The 16516-nt window shown below is 51.1% G+C and overlaps 2 protein-coding genes across 2 annotated transcripts in view; both read left to right on the forward strand.

Moving 5' to 3' along the window:
• The window catches only part of LOC144491673 (interleukin-17 receptor E-like), a 203892-nt gene that overhangs the window by 183288 nt on the left and 4088 nt on the right, over positions 1 to 16516 (forward strand). The window lies entirely within an intron of this gene.
• LOC144491676 (protein disulfide isomerase CRELD1-like) overlaps positions 1 to 16516 on the forward strand; it is a 32454-nt gene that overhangs the window by 6472 nt on the left and 9466 nt on the right. Inside the window, exons 2-7 of the mRNA XM_078209843.1 lie at positions 5400 to 5571; positions 6754 to 6836; positions 7951 to 8061; positions 8944 to 9035; positions 14591 to 14767; positions 16410 to 16505. Coding sequence (XP_078065969.1) covers positions 5416 to 5571; positions 6754 to 6836; positions 7951 to 8061; positions 8944 to 9035; positions 14591 to 14767; positions 16410 to 16505 — 715 coding nt within the window. The 5' untranslated portion in view covers positions 5400 to 5415. The remainder of the gene's footprint in view (positions 1 to 5399; positions 5572 to 6753; positions 6837 to 7950; positions 8062 to 8943; positions 9036 to 14590; positions 14768 to 16409; positions 16506 to 16516) is intronic.

Consider the following 16516-nt stretch of genomic DNA (forward strand, 5'->3'; position numbering starts at 1 on the left):
CCCCAACCCCCACCCCCCCCCATCATCATTCCCCCCTCCCCCACCCCCCCCCCGATGCATGCGAGCCCCCCTCCCCCCACCCCCCCCATCATCAGCCCCCTCCCCCCACCCCCCCCCCCATCATCAGCCCCCCCCCCACCCCCCCATCATCAGCCCCCTCCCCCACCCCCCCCATCATCAGCCCCCTCCCCCACCCCCCCCATCATCAGCCCCCTCCCCCACCCCCCCCCATCATCAGCCCCCTCCCCCACCCCCCCCCCATCATCAGCCCCTCCCCCACCCCCCCCCATCATCAGCCCCCTCCCCCACCCCCCCCATCATCAGCCCCCTCCCCCACCCCCCCCATCATCAGCCCCCTCCCCCACCCCCCCCCATCATCAGCCCCCTCCCCCCACCCCCCCCATCATCAGCCCCCTCCCCCACCCCCCCCATCATCAGCCCCCTCCCCCACCCCCCCATCATCAGCCCCCTCCCCCACCCCCCCCATCATCAGCCCCCTCCCCCACCCCCCCCATCATCAGCCCCCTCCCCCACCCCCCCCATCATCAGCCCCCTCCCCCCACCCCCCCCCATCATCAGCCCCCTCCCCCACCCCCCCCATCATCAGCCCCCTCCCCCACCCCCCCCATCATCAGCCCCCTCCCCCACCCCCCCATCATCAGCCCCCTCCCCCACCCCCCCCATCATCAGCCCCCTCCCCACCCCCCCCATCATCAGCCCCCTCCCCCACCCCCCCCATCATCAGCCCCCTCCCCCACCCCCCCCATCATCAGCCCCCCTCCCCCACCCCCCCCATCATCCCTCCCTCACCCCCCCCATCATCAGCCCCCCCCCCCCCATCATCAGCCCCCCCCCCCATCATCAGCCCCCTCCCCCCCCCATCATCAGCCCCCTCCCCCCCCATCATCAGCCCCCCTCCCCCCCCCATCATCAGCCCCTCCCCCCCCCCATCATCAGCCCCCTCCCCCCCCCATCATCAGCCCCCTCCCCCCCCATCATCAGCCCCCTCCCCCCACCATCATCAGCCCCCTCCCCCCACCATCATCAGCCCCCTCCCCCCCCATCATCAGCCCCCTCCCCCCCCATCATCAGCCCCCTCCCCCCCCATCATCAGCCCCCTCCCCCCCCATCATCAGCCCCCTCCCCCCCCCATCATCAGCCCCCTCCCCCCCCCATCATCAGCCCCCTCCCCCCCCCATCATCAGCCCCCTCCCCCCCCCATCATCAGCCCCCTCCCCCCCCCATCATCAGCCCCCTCCCCCCCCCATCATCAGCCCCCTCCCCCCCCCATCATCAGCCCCCTCCCCCCCCCATCATCAGCCCCCTCCCCCTCCCCCCCCCATCATCAGCCCCTCCCCCCCCACCCCCCCCTCCCCCCCCCATCATCAGCCCCCCTCCCCCCCCCATCATCAGCCCCCTCCCCACCCCCATCACCAGCCACCCCCATCACCAGCCACCCCCATCACCAGCCACCCCCATCACCAGCCACCCCCATCATCAGCCACCCCCATCATCAGCCCCTCCCCCACCCCCCCCATCATCAGCCCCTCCCCCACCCCCCCCATCATCAGCCCCTCCCCCACCCCCCCCATCATCAGCCCCTCCCCCACCCCCCCCATCATCAGCCCCTCCCCCACCCCCCCATCATCAGCCCCTCCCCCACCCCCCCCATCATCAGCCCCTCCCCCACCCCCCCATCATCAGCCCCTCCCCCACCCCCCCATCATCAGCCCCTCCCCCACCCCCCCATCATCAGCCCCTCCCCCACCCCCCCATCATCAGCCCCTCCCCCACCCCCCATCATCAGCCCCTCCCCCACCCCCCCATCATCAGCCCCTCCCCCACCCCCCCCATCATCAGCCCCTCCCCCACCCCCCATCATCAGCCCCTCCCCCACCCCCCCATCATCAGCCCCTCCCCCACCCCCCCCCATCATCAGCCCCTCCCCCACCCCCCCCCATCATCAGCCCCTCCCCACCCCCCCATCATCAGCCCCTCCCCCACCCCCCCATCATCAGCCCCTCCCCCACCCCGCCCCCCACCCCCATCATCAGCCCCTCCCCCACCCCGCCCCCTCATCATCAGCCCCTCCCCCCCTCATCATCAGCCCCTCCCCCACCCCCCCATCATCAGCCCCTCCCCAACCCCCCATCATCAGCCCCTCCCCCACTCCCCCCATCATCAGCCCCTCCCCCACCCCCCCATCATCAGCCCCCCCCACCCCCCATCATCAGCACCCCCCCGTCATCAGCCCCCCCCACACCCCTATCATCAGCTCCCACCCGCACCCCCCCATCATCAGCCCCCACCCCCCATCATCAGCCCCCACCCCCCATCATCAGCCACCCCCCATCATCAGCCCCCCCATCCCCATCATCAGCCTGGATAGGGCCTGGGTGGGATTGTGGTCGGTGCAGTCTGGATGGGCCGAATGGCCTCCTTCTGCACTGTAGGGTTTCTATGATTCTATGATCAGCCCCCCCCACCCCCCCATCATCAGCCCCCCCCACGCCCCCATCATCAGCCCCCCCCATCATCAGCCCCCCCCACCCCCCATCATCAGCCCCCCCCACCCCCCCATCATCAGCCCCCCCCACCCCCCCATCATCAGCCCCCCCCACCCCTCCATCATCAGCCCCCCCCCCACCCCCCCATCATCAGCCCCCCCCCACCCCCCATCATCAGCCCCCCCCACCCCCCCATCATCAGCCCCCCCCACCCCCCCATCATCAGCCCCCCCACCCCCCCCATCATCTGCCCCCCCCCCATCATCTGCCCCCCCACCCCCCATCATCTGCCCCCCCACCCCCCCATCATCTGCCCCCCCACCCCCCCATCATCAGTCCCCCACCCCCCCATCGTCAGTCCACCCCCCCCCCCCATCATCACCCCCCCATCATCTGTCCCCCCACACCCCCATCATCTGCCCCCCCACCCCCCCATCATCTGCCTCCCCACCCCCCCATCATCTGCCCCCCCACCCCCCATCATCTGCCCCCCCACCCCCCATCATCTTCCCCCCCACCCCCCCATCATCTGCCCCCCCCACCCCCCCATCATCTGCCCCCCCACCCCCCCATCATCTGCCCCCCCCACCCCCCCATCATCTGCCCCCCCCACCCCCCATCATCTGCCCCCCCACCCCCCCATCATCTGCCCCCCCCACCCCCCCATCATCTGCCCCCCCACCCCCCCATCATCTGCCCCCCCCACCCCCCCCATCATCTGCCCCCCCCACCCCCCCATCATCTGCCCCCCCCACCCCCCCATCATCTGCCCCCCCCACCCCCCCATCATCTGCCCCCCCCACCCCCCCATCATCTGCCCCCCCCACCTCCCCATCATCTGCCCCCCCACCCCCCCATCATCTGCCCCCCCCACCCCCCCCATCATCTGCCCCCCCCACCCCCCCATCATCTGCCCCCCCCACCCCCCCATCATCTGCCCCCCCTGCCCCCCCCCACCCCCCCATCATCTGCCCCCCCCACCCCCCCATCATCTGCCCCCCCCACCCCCCCATCATCTGCCCCCCCACCCCCCCATCATCTGCCCCCCCCACCCCCCCATCATCTGCCCCCTCCACCCCCCCATCATCTGCCCCCCCCACCCCCCCATCATCTGCCCCCCCCACCCCCCCATCATCTGCCCCCCCCACCCCCCCATCATCTGCCCCCCCACCCCCCCATCATCTGCCCCCCCACCCCCCCATCATCTGCCCCCCCACCCCTCCATCATCTGCCCCCCCACCCCTCCATCATCTGCCCCCCCACCCCCATCATCAGCCCCCCCCACCCCCATCATCAGCCCCCCCCACCCCCATCATCAGCCCCCCCCACCCCCATCATCGGCCCCCCCTACCCCCATCATCAGCCCCCCCCCACCCCCCCATCACCAGCCCCCCCCCCACCCCCCATCATCAGCCGCCCACCCCCACCCCCCCATCATCAGCCCCCCGCCACCCCCACCATCATCAGCCCCCCCACCCGCCCAACATCAGCCCCCCCCACCCCCCCAACATCAGCCCCCCCCCCATCATCAGCCCCCCCCATCATCAGTCCCCCCCCACCCCCCCCATCATCAGTCCCCCCCCACCCCCCCCATCATCAGTCCCCCCCCATCATCAGTCCCCCCCCCCCACCCCCCCATCATCAGTCCCCCCCCATCATCAGTCCCCCCCCCACCCCCCCATCATCAGTCCCCCCCCCACCCCCCAATCATCATTCCCCACCCCCCACCCCCCCATCATCATTCCCCACCCCCCACCCCCCCATCATCATTCCCCACCCCCCACCCCCCCATCATCAGTCCCCACCCCCACCCCCCATCATCAGTCCGTCCCCCCCCCCACCCCATCATCAGTCCCCCCCCCACCCACCCCATCATCAGTCCCCCCCCACCCCCCCATCATCAGTCCACCCCCCACCCCCCCATCATCAGTCCACCCCCCCCACCACCCCATCATCAGGCCCACCCCCCCATCATCAGTCCACCCCCCCATCATCAGTCACTCCCCACCCCCCCATCATCAGTCCCTCCCCACCCCCCCATCATCAGTCCCCCACCCCCCATCATCAGTCCCCCCCCACCCCATCATCAGTCCCCCCCCACCCCCCCATCATCAGTCCCCCCCCACCCCCCCATCATCAGTCCCCCCCCACCCCCCCATCATCAGTCCCCCACCCCCCCATCGTCAGTCCACCCCCCCCCCCCATCATCACCCCCCCATCATCTGTCCCCCCACACCCCCATCATCTGTCCCCCCGGCACGCCCCATCATCAGCCCCCCCCCCCCACCCCCCCATCATCGGCCCCCACCCATCCCCCATCATCAGCCCCCCCCCCCATCATTAACCCCCCCCATCATCAGCCCCCCCACCCCCATCATCAGCCCCCATCACCATCCCCTATCCCCCACCTGCACCTCCTTTCCGTCCTCACAGAACTCTTGCCATCCAGCTAGAGGCTTTACATAGAATCCTATAATGCAGAAGGAGGCCTTTCGGCCCATCGAGTCTGCACTGACCACAATCCCACCCAGGCCCTATTCCCATAACCCAATGCATTTACCCTAGCTAGTCCCTGTGAAATGAGGGGAACATTACCACCCCTCCCCCCACCACCCCCACCTGTCCTCACATAGCTATCACTATCTAGGGAGAGGGGGGGGAACATCACCCCCCCCCCCCCCCCCAACCCCACCCCAACCCAACTTGCTGTCCTCAGTGAGATGTCACCTCTCGGGGACAGGGAGGTTACAAGCTTCAGACAAAACATAGGAAAGTTGACTAGCAACTACTTGACATATTTCATCCATCTCGTGTCCCTATTTTTCTTATTCAACTGTAATTGAACACAATTACTCTAATGTGATTTAATGTTTTTTCTTCCTTTTTGTGCAGCCCTTTCCAATTCACAATGAACATCTCTCAGCTCCTGAGCCACAGGCTCTTCATCTCCCCAGTCCTTTGGTACATCCTTTACTCTATCGTTCCTCTGCTATCTCTGGAGTCTGTTGCCACAAAACAGGACTCCTGTCAGATTTGTCGTCGTATCACTGAGAACTTCAGAAAGGTAAGGAACTGTTCTTATGAAGTAACTTGCCCCTGGCAGGTGTGACATTGAACCAGCTGTCGGGTCACAGTTCAGTTGTTCCATCCCACAATTTTGTCTCTGATGTTCACTCATCTTGTGATTCTAAAGAGTCCTGGATACAAGATCCTAAAAGGGGAGGCATTTAATAAATGCAAAGTGCTTCCCCTTACTAGAATGGAAGGAAAGAGTAATATCTACTTCAATCCATTCGAGAAATTTCTTTCTAAAATGGGGGCTAAAAAACAATGTTTGAGCTCGTTTTCTCGAGCTGCCGGGTGTTTGAACCATATGTTGCAGCATTGATGAAAAATCCACCTTTGAATGGAATTGAACGAGTGATTTTCTTTTCCTTCTGATGGTGTAGAATCGCTGTGATAAAACTCCAGTGCTGGGTATTATCCAGTGTGAAATTTGATATTTAATGTTCAGGGCTGGCTTTTTAAAGGCAAAAGTTGATTGCAATTTGCATACTAGTATGAATCATAGAATCCCTACAGTACAGAAGGAGGCCATTTGGCCCATCGAGTTTACACCAACCACAATTCCATCCAGGCCCCATCCCCATAATCCCAGGTATTTACCCTGCTAATCCCCCTGACACTAAGGGGTAATTTGCCATGGCCAAACAACCTAGTCAGCACATCTTTGGACTGTGGGAGGAAACCGGAGCACCCGGAGGAAACCCACACAGACTTGGGGAGAATGTGCAAACTCCACACAGACAGTGACCCAAAGCCAGATTTGAACCTGGGTCCACAGTGCTAACCATTGTGCCACCCTGAAGAAGATGTGTCGTGATCTTGGAATTAATTCAAGTAGGAAGAATATATATTTAAATTTCAAAACTTCAGTGAATCCCATTAGTGGGGATTGTTTTGATAGTTTTATATAGTGTGTTTGTTATTCCTTTTTAGCCATGACCATTTGCCTCAATGTATTCAGTGGCTTGAATCTTGTCTTTCGTAGCCAGTGTGGAAAACCTAGCCACAAAGGGAGGAAGAAGCTAATTAGGCTGTTGAAAATCAACTTGAAGCAAGCTAGTGCTGGGCCTCTAATGTACTCACAAAATAAATGAGAGACAACCAATTGCTCCAAGTAAAAGGAGCTTGACTCAATCAGTTTCAGTTTAAGTAGAGTCTTTTGCCTTATTTATGTCCATAGGGAATGGAAAATACTGCAAACAAGAATTTTGGTGGTGGAAATACTGACTGGGAAAAGAAAAATTTGGCAAAGTATGAAAGCAGGTAAGCACTTAAAGGTCATTGTGTACTTTCACAGGTATATAGGTTGGAACATGTGCACTGAGTTTAGGTACTTAATGTGTTATGGATGACCAATGATGTTGAACTGGCAGAGTTGGTCCTGCATGTAGGTTGAATCAGGTTGGTTTCATCCTTTGTTAGGATTTTTAAAACTAAATTTAAGAACAGTGAGTTGCTGGTTTCTGTTGATAATTCCCACATCTGGTGAAAGACGTGGCTTTTGCACCATAATTATGCTCTGATTCTGCAAGAGAGGAAAAGGTGACACTGCAAATGCTGAAAATGCACATTTGTGAAATGACAGCAGGAAATCTGATCGGAAGGTAAAAGGTAGTTAAATCCAAAGTGTTGTTAGATGTTGCTTGGCCTGCTTATCCATTTCCTGCGGTTTCTGGGGCTTTTTTTTACATATATAGAGTTGATTCTATTAGTATGCTTCACTATAGGTTTCCATATTCACCTATCAAAAATTTGCAGCAAACCAACTCTGAAATGTTCTTGTACTGCCCTGGAGCATTGACCTACTGATGCACTGCTGCCTAATTAGTTACTGTAGCACGCTAACCATTATCTATTTTGCTAGTTATATCCTCAAAAACTCTTAGCAGGTTTGTCAAACATGATTTCCCCTTTCATAAATCCATGTTGACTCCATCTAATTTACCATTATTTTCTGCTATCATGACCTTTATAATAGATTCTAGCATTCCCCCACCGATATCAGACCATTAGGTCTGTAGTTCCTTGTTTTCTCTCTCCCTCCTCTCTTAAATAGGGGTTACATTTGCTACCTTCCAATCTGCAGGACCCATTTCAGAATCTATGGAATTTTGGAGGATGACCACTAATGCATCTGCTGTGTGATGCCACCAGGATCAGATCTCTGGGCAGACGCTCAGTATATGGGCAATTATAATTTGAGCTATTCCTCATATTCCACTTCTGGAGTGCATGGCCACATTTTTGCTGGCATGTCCTCAAGTGGTGACTGTGATGACCTTAACTCTAATTGTGTTAATGACTTAGTACATAAAATTATAATCAATATATGTGTGAATCCATTAATAATTTCATTTCCTCTCGATGTTGCTTGCAGTGAGACTCGCCTGCTGGAGATAGTAGAAATGTTATGTGAAAGCATGAATTTTGACTGTAATCAGATGGTGGAACAGAATGAAGAGCACATTGAAAATTGGTGGTTCAAAAAGTGAGTGTTTGAATTTGTTGCGACGCTATTTACATTATCCTTCTCTTCAGCATAATTGTCTATAATTGCCTCTCCCTTCGGGCCAGAGAATGATTCAGAAGTATGCTAAAACTCACAAAGGGTCATCCAGATTCGAAACGTTGGCTCTATTCTCTCCCCACAGATGCTGTCAGACCTGCATCTAAGATTTTCCAGCATTTTCTGTTTTTGTTATGGTAAAACTTCTCTTCCTCAACTTTCAAAACTGTAATTGGGCTGTGGACCTGTCTTTAGACAGATCCCAGTCAGGGCAAAAAAAAACCTGCTGCTACTCTACAGCTGCTGCTAGCAGGTATCTTTGCAGATTTTTATTTCCTGTGTTTCTTGTGGGAGAAGGAACAGCATCCTGACATTGAGTATTTGGAAGGGGTTTTCCTTCTCATAGAATCATAGAATCCCTACAGTGCAGAAGGAGGCCATTTGTCCCATCGAGTCTGCACCGATCACAATCCCACCCAGGCCCTATGCCCATAACCCTACTTACTTACCCTACTAACCCCCTGATACTAAGGGGCAATTTAACATGGCCAATCAACCTAACCTGCACATCTTTGGACAGTGGGAGGAAACCGGAGCGCCCAGAGGAAACCCACGCAGACACGGGGAGAATGTGCAAACTCCACACAGTCAGTGACCCAAGTCGGGAATTGAACCTGAGTCCCTGGCGCTGTGAGGCAGCAGTGCTAACCACTGTGCCACCGTGCCGCCCTGGTGATTTCTTTGTGCACTGTCCTGGATAGGATGGCCTATCTTCATTGTTGGGGGAAGCACTGAGCTGAGCAGTGCATGAGGGACTCGCTCCATTTCCATATTTCACCCTGTAATCTGTTTAACTCCTTGCAGGCAGGAGGAGTACCCAGATCTATTCCAGTGGCTCTGTCTGGATACCATCAAAGTGTGTTGTCCTCCTGGGACCTTTGGACCCGACTGCTCCTGTGAGTATGATCAGACTTTGAATATCAAGTGGAGAATCTAGATCCCAGTGCATGTGTGACAGAAATATTTGTTTATTCAGCAGAATAAAATGCTCTACTGACCAAAGAATTTTATCATTTTGTGTTTTCTCCTTGTATTTTCCAAATAGGTTCAAGTTGTTGAGAGTATATGTAGGAACCAAATTCTGTTTGAGAGTGCATGTTTTTGAAACCTTTGCAAATATTGAATATCTTCTGAATATTGTAGAAGACTTGATTCCTGCTTGTATAGAATCCGAACAGTGTAGAAGGAGGCCATTTGGCCCAACAGGTCTGCACTGACTCTCCGAAAGAGCATCTTACCCAGGCCCATCCCATCCCCATAACCCTGCACAGTTACCATGGCTAATCCAACTAACCTGCACAACTTGGGGAGGAAATTGGAGCACCCAGAGGATGCCCACGCAGTCACAGGGAGGATGTGCAAACTCCACACAGTCACCCAAGGCTGGAATCAAACCTGGGTCCCTGGCGTTGTGAGGCAACAGTGCTAACCACTGTGCCACTGTATATCATATGCTGTATGATGATGCTGTGGCATTGAATTGATTGCTTTTGTTGGACCTTCTTACTTGTTTAGATGCAGGTGTTCATGTGAGACATTGGCGTAAAGAAAAGACATATTGGCTTGTGGTCGCAATAGCAGCAAGCGTGGAGCTGTGCACCACTATAGAGCGCTGCAACAACCGTAACTTCCAGGAAGCAAACTTGCATTTTGACCCAGAATGGCTGTGGTTCGCCAGAAAGAGGAAAGTGTGTGTACAATTGGACCTGTCAGCATGTAAACTTGGGCTGATTGTCCTTTACTTACCCCACCATCTGGTTCACTAATATCCTTAAGAGCAGGAAATCTGCCATCCTTGCCTGGCCTGGCCTACACATGATTTCAGATCCTCAGCAAAGTGGTTGACTCTTAAATGCCCTCTGAAATGGTCTAACACACCACTCAGTTCAACGGCCAAAAGGAATGGGCACTAAATGCTGGCCCAGCCAATGATGCTTACATCCCATGAATGAAAAAAAATAAAATTAGGACTTCTAGGAGTGCAGCCCTTTAATTTGGTTGCATGTCAAAGCATTCTCAGCACCACATTTACCAAACTCCAACATCCCCCTTTCCGTGCTCTAATCAAAACCCAGCGTGGAGGGAACAGGGATTAAAAGTTGAATAAAGAAAATATTTAAAATGAGTAAAAGCACATTTAAAACACTTACCTGACATTGATCTGAAGAAAGACCCCAAGGGACTAACTCTTCAGCTCATGGCATCAAAGGAGGCATGGCTTCACTGGGTTGGATTAACCTCCCGACTTACCTCACTGATGGATTCATGCTGCAGCTGGGAGAGCAAGTTCCCACTGCAGACTATGAAAAAGGTAATTGAAAATACAACCAGTGGTGTGCTACTCCACTTCGCTGCTGACTGAAAGCAACTGGCCCAGTTACTTTGTTTCTAAACAAAAACATTTTCTGTAGGATTTAAAATGACCCAACTGAATCCATTCTGCCCCTTTTTTCCAGTACATTATTTGCATGTCCATTAAGATTCTGGGAGGTTTTTTTTATGGCAGGGAGAATTGCTTACCTACAGACTTGCTAGAGGTATGACCTTATTCTTTCTGTTGATTACTTGGCTTATAGGAGTGATATTTGATGGATGATTCTGTTCAGAATGAAGCTGGTTGTATGTGGTGGATGATTCTTACTTTACTCTAAGATTGACTGTTACGGAAAATACATAAAATATGCTTAGTAAGCTGTTAATATCCTGTATCATTATTGACACCCTGTGTCATTATCAGGACTTTACTTGGATTTCATAGTGTGGATGTTGAGAGAACTTTGTTCTCTAAATGCTTGGTTCATTATTAGTACCTAAGGCTAATATTAAACATTTACTTGCTCTGACCTTCATAATAGAGGCATGGATTTGTCAGATAACCATTTAACCAATAAAATGTTTTAACAAATAGACAATTTAATTTAATATTCCCCTTATCTTGCTACTGAGCCAGATGGTGTGGATGTAATTCGGTTCGGTACGGTACACAAACAGTTGAATGGGATAATGATGTGTGTGTGTTTTCTTAGCCTCTCAGGGTTGGAACATGAAGATTTGTACCAGGCACATTATCATCAGAAATAGGACTTGTTTATATTCATTTAGTCTTTTAAGGACAAAAGGGCAGATGATATGTTCTTCTAATTTCAGATTTGAAGAATCTTTTACAGTTCAAACTCTATGTATTCTATTGAATAAAATGCCTCCTGCATGTTAGAAAGTAGTTTCAACAAATTACTTTCCATCACCCATTTATTTTCATTTCTCTCCCCTGCCCCATATTGTATGCCAACCCCTGACTTAAGAGAGGAGGCAACTGGCTTATTCCTAGGCTACTGCTTCTGCTGTCCACCTGCTCAGAAGTACATAAGAACAGTGCAGTTTGATTCTCCTCCTTCCACCTTGTCTCTGTTATCACCTTTAAATATGCTGACTAAGATTGATCATTCACATTGGGAAATTGTGTGGACCATAGGTGAGACGGGATGGTTTAAATCCTAACCTGGACTGATACAGGTACTTGTTTCTACATTTGACTCAAGTATATTAAAAAAAGTCAAGTCGTTACAATTAGAAATTAACCTTTATTGCAAGGGGGATGGAAGATAAAAGTAGGGGAGGTTGTTACAACTCCACAGGGTGTGATGAGACCACACCCAAAGTACTGTGTCCGGTTTAGTTCTCCTTATCTAAAGAAGTTAGATAACTGCCTTGGAGGCAGTTCAGGTAAGGTTCCCTAAGTTGATTCCTGGGATGAAAAGGTTGTCTCAATAACAAATATTGAGCGGGTTGGGCCTCTACTCTGGAGTTCAGAAAAATGAGAGGTGATCTTATTGAAACATATTCTGAGGGGGCTTGCCAGACTAGATGCTGAGAATGATTCCTCTCATCAGGGAATCTAGAACTAGAGGACACAGTTTCAGATTAAGGGGTCACCCGTTTAAGACTGAGGTGAGAAGGAATTTCACCTCTTTTAAAGCATAGTCCTGGAGAGTAATAGAGGCTGGGTCATTGAATGTACACAAGGCTGAGTTAGACTTTTGATTGACAAAGGAGTCGGGGATTATGGGAGGTATGCAGGAATGTGGAGCTGAGGCTATAATCAGATTCACCATGATCTTATTGAATAGCAGAGCAGGGCCGAGGGGCTGAATGGCCTGCTCCCGCTCCTACTATTTTTGTTCTTAAACAGTCATTCATTGATATCTTTATTTTTGAAAACAAAGCAGAATTAAGGGTTATGGTGAGTGGGCGGGTAAGTGGAGCTGAGTCCACAAAAAGATCAGCCATGATCTTATTGAATGGCGAGCAGGCTCGAGGGGCCAGATGGCCTACTCCTAGGTCTTATGTTCTTATGTAGAATTAGATCTTTAGAATCACAGACTGTACTTCAATTTAAATTACAAGACTTCCTTCTTGGCATCATGTTCCCACTCCTACTTAAATAGGGCTTTCTATCTCCTAGCCTACCGCTGAGTTTAGGAACTCTCCTGATAGCTGCTAGTGTGAGAGGTGGCTGGTTGTTGAAGCTGTACAAAAGATGCAGGAGATTGAGGTGGACCTTAACTTAATAGTTTAACTAAGAAAAGAGGAAATTCAAGACTATAACATCTTACAGCACAAAAAGGTACCCCATATCCTTTCCTTTTAACATTGTTTTCCCCAATTATGTTATGAATTCCACTTCTACAACTCTTTCTGGAAGTGACTTCCATTATCTGAATGTTCTCTGCAGAATTGGGGTGAATTTTGTGCCCACTGGTCACTGACAAATCAACTCATTTTTCCCCACTCAATTTGGCAAAAATCCTTCATAATCCTGAACACTTGCATCTGATTTCCCTGTAGTGCCATCAGTTCTAATTAAGAGTACAACGTGCTTTTGCATAGTTTGTTTTGGAGCTTCTCATTCTCTTGCGATGCTTAACTTGCCCTTTCAGCATAGTATATCTTGAAAGCTTCATTTCCTCCTTGTATAGGTGATCAACACATGCTCCAGCTAGCCCAGATTTCTGAGCTGATTATGAGTAGCATCATGTTTAGGCGGTTATTCAAAAGAAGTTAATATTTTTTTGATTTGATTTATTATTGTCACATGTATTAACATGCAGTGAAAAGTATTGTTTCTTGTGCGCTATACAGACAAAACATACCATTCATAGAGAAGGAAAGCAGAGAGTGCAGAATGTAGTGTTACAGTCATAGCTAGGGTGTAGAGAAAGATCAACTTAATGCAAGGTAAATCCATTCAAAAGTCTGACAGCAGCAGGGAAGAAACTGTTTTTGAGTCGGTTGATACGCAACCTCAGACTTTTGTATCTTTTTTCCGAAGAAAGAAGGTGGAAGAGAGAATGTCCGGGGTGCGTGGGGTCCTTAATTATGCTGGCTGCTTTGCCGAGGCAGCGGGAAGTGTAGACAGAGTCAATGGATGGGAGGCTGGTTTGCATGATGGATTGGACTATATTCACGATCTTTTGTAGTTCCTTGCGGTTTTGGGCAGAGGAGGAGCCATCCCAAGCTGTGATACAACCAGAAAGAATGTTTTCTATGGTGCATCTATAGTAACAGTGAAATTCTTGGGAAAGTAATTCTCGCGGAAGTAATATTTCTGAGAACTGGATTGCTGATCAAAAGACCAAAATGTTTTAGTTTTTTCTGTGGGTGGTCTTGCTTTGTTTATCATGTCCATTATTCAAACCCGGGTCCCTGGCATTGTGAGGCAGCAGTGCTAACCACTGTGCCACCCTGCCGCCATTTGTTGAGTTTGTTTTACCTGAGCCAGTGACATGCACAAGTCTTTCTTCTCCCTACATCTGTAACCATCTACAGTCCCCCTGTTATTCCAATTCTGGCTACTTGTGCATAGCTGATTTTCCCATTGCCCCACTGTTAGCCACTGTGCTTTGATCTATTTGGGCTATAAGCTCTGGAATTCTTTCCCTAAACCTCTCTCTCTCTCTCTCTCTCTCTCCCCCTTAAGATGCTTCTTAAAACCTACCTTTCTGACCCAATGCTTGATAATCTATCCTAATATCTATGTGGCTCAATCAGATTTTTGTCTGTTAATGCTTCTGGAGCTTATGTAAATGCAAGTTGTTTAGGACAATCATTGTTTTAACTGAACTATTTTTATTCATTCACTGCATGTGGGCATCACTGGCAGACCAGCATTTATTGCCCATCCTTAATTACGCTTGAAAAGTTGGTGGTATAGGACTCCTAAAGTGCTGTTGGGAAGGGCCTTCCAGGATTTTGACCCAGAGACAGTGAAGGAACAGCAAAATAGTTCCAAGTCAGGGTGGTATGTGACTTGGATGGGAACTTGAAGATGATGATTGTTCCCATACTGCTGCTTTTGTCCATCTAGGTGGTTGAAGTTGTGGGTTTGGATGGCACTGTCAAAGGAAAACTTGCATTCTCATCGTATCATCAAGTTTTTATTCCATATTTACAGCATGTCCGGGTGGATCTACAAAACCGTGCAGTGGATATGGTCAATGTGATGGTGATGGAACCCGATCCGGAACTGGGTTATGTAATTGTGATTCAGGTTATGCAGGATTGATCTGCATGGAGTGCGCTGATGGATACTTTGAAGAGTCCAGGAACGATACCCAACTGGTATGCCAAGGTATGTGGTATGTATTTCCGCATCTTTTATTCTGTAAGCATAACCCAAAGGCATAAGGGAACCACAAGTGATCTCTGTAGATCTTCTGCTTGGGCATAAGTGATAAAATAAATGTGTAGTATTAATTTTCATTTTTATATCTTGTTTTTGGATATTGATTTCATTGGCACCAGCAGCCATTGACTATCTCAGCTGAGTGGTAATTTCACATGTCTGATCCATCTTTTTGGGATCAAAGCCTGCAAAGAATCTTTCTGTGGAATGAAATAGCATAGTAGCAATTGTCACTAGCAGGAATTCTTATTCGTATTTATCTTTAAATATTAATTTTATGTGGCAAGTCAGAGAATATAATCACTCTTTTGCATGCATCTGCTGTATTCAGCTACACTTGAAACCTAATCCACCTAGCAGAGTAAGCCTGGTTCAGGTTGGTTGACCCGCTTAACATCCAATCTGTTTTATACTCCATTTACGTGATATGTAAAACATTGGATCAGGAAAGATCAGATTTGAATGTGATGGATAATGTCAGCAAATTACTCGCCAACACTCATTATCCAGGTACATATAGAATGGACATTTGGGCCCAGTGCTGCTCATCGATGAAAATATCTGCCTCCAGCCTCCCATCCATTGACTCTGTCTACACTTCCCGCAGCCAGCATAATTAAGGATCCCACCCACCCCGGGCATACTCACTTCCACCACCTCCTATTGGGAAAAAAATACAAAATTCTGAGATCATGTTCCAACCGACTCAAGTACAGCTTCTTCCCTGCTGCTGTCAGACTTTTGAGTGAATTTACCTTGCATTAAGTTGATCTTTCTCTACACCCTAGCTATGACTGTAACACTACATTCTGCACTCTCTCCTTTCCTTTTCTATGAACGGTATGTTTTGTCTGTTTAGCACGCAAGAAACAATACTTTTCACTGTATCCTGATACACGTGACAATAAGAAAGCAAAGAAAAAGCACAGAATTGAATCATAGAATCATAGAATCCTACAGTGCAGAAAGAGGCCATTCGCCCCATCGAGTCTGCACCAACCACAATCCCACCCACACCCTATCCACATATCCCTACATATTTACCCACTAACCCCTCTAACCTATGCACCCCGGGACACTAAGGGGCAATTTAGAATGGCCAATCAACCTAGCCCGCACATCTTTGGACAATTGGTGCAATGTCAGTCCAGTTCTTGAAATCGCCCCCAACTTGGCATTTTTCACAGAGAAATGTTTTCATGTGTGGAGAAATTTTACAATTCACACTTGTACAGAAGGGCCCTGGGACAAAAATGAATTAGTAGCCTTGGGACTGAATATTCCAAACTTGGGCGTGCTTTACGCTGACGCAGCGGGAAGAAAATCATCTTTAAGAACCTGAATTATTCAGATGGAGAAAAGCAAATTGTTACCTGTCAAAGATTCCAAGAGCAGCAAACATGAACCGTGATATTAAGACTGATGCAACTCTGAAAGCGACATTCTCCACTCATCAGCTTTTTTAGGGCAGGCCTAGTGCCAAATCCAAAAACGTTTTGCTGTCAGTTCTTCTAATTTGTGGCATTGTCCTAATGAGGTGTGTCCGCAGGTAGGTTGATCTTGTGCCCTGTTGGCTCCTGTGTTTCAGAATGCTACAAATCCTGTAAGAAGTGCACAGGCCCTGAGGACTATAAATGTCAAGAGTGTAAAGTTGGCTGGTTCCTGCATGACGACAAGTGTATAGGTAAGTACTTG

Source organism: Mustelus asterias, chromosome 3 (assembly GCF_964213995.1).
Source record: "Mustelus asterias chromosome 3, sMusAst1.hap1.1, whole genome shotgun sequence".
Classification (NCBI taxonomy): domain Eukaryota; kingdom Metazoa; phylum Chordata; class Chondrichthyes; order Carcharhiniformes; family Triakidae; genus Mustelus; species Mustelus asterias.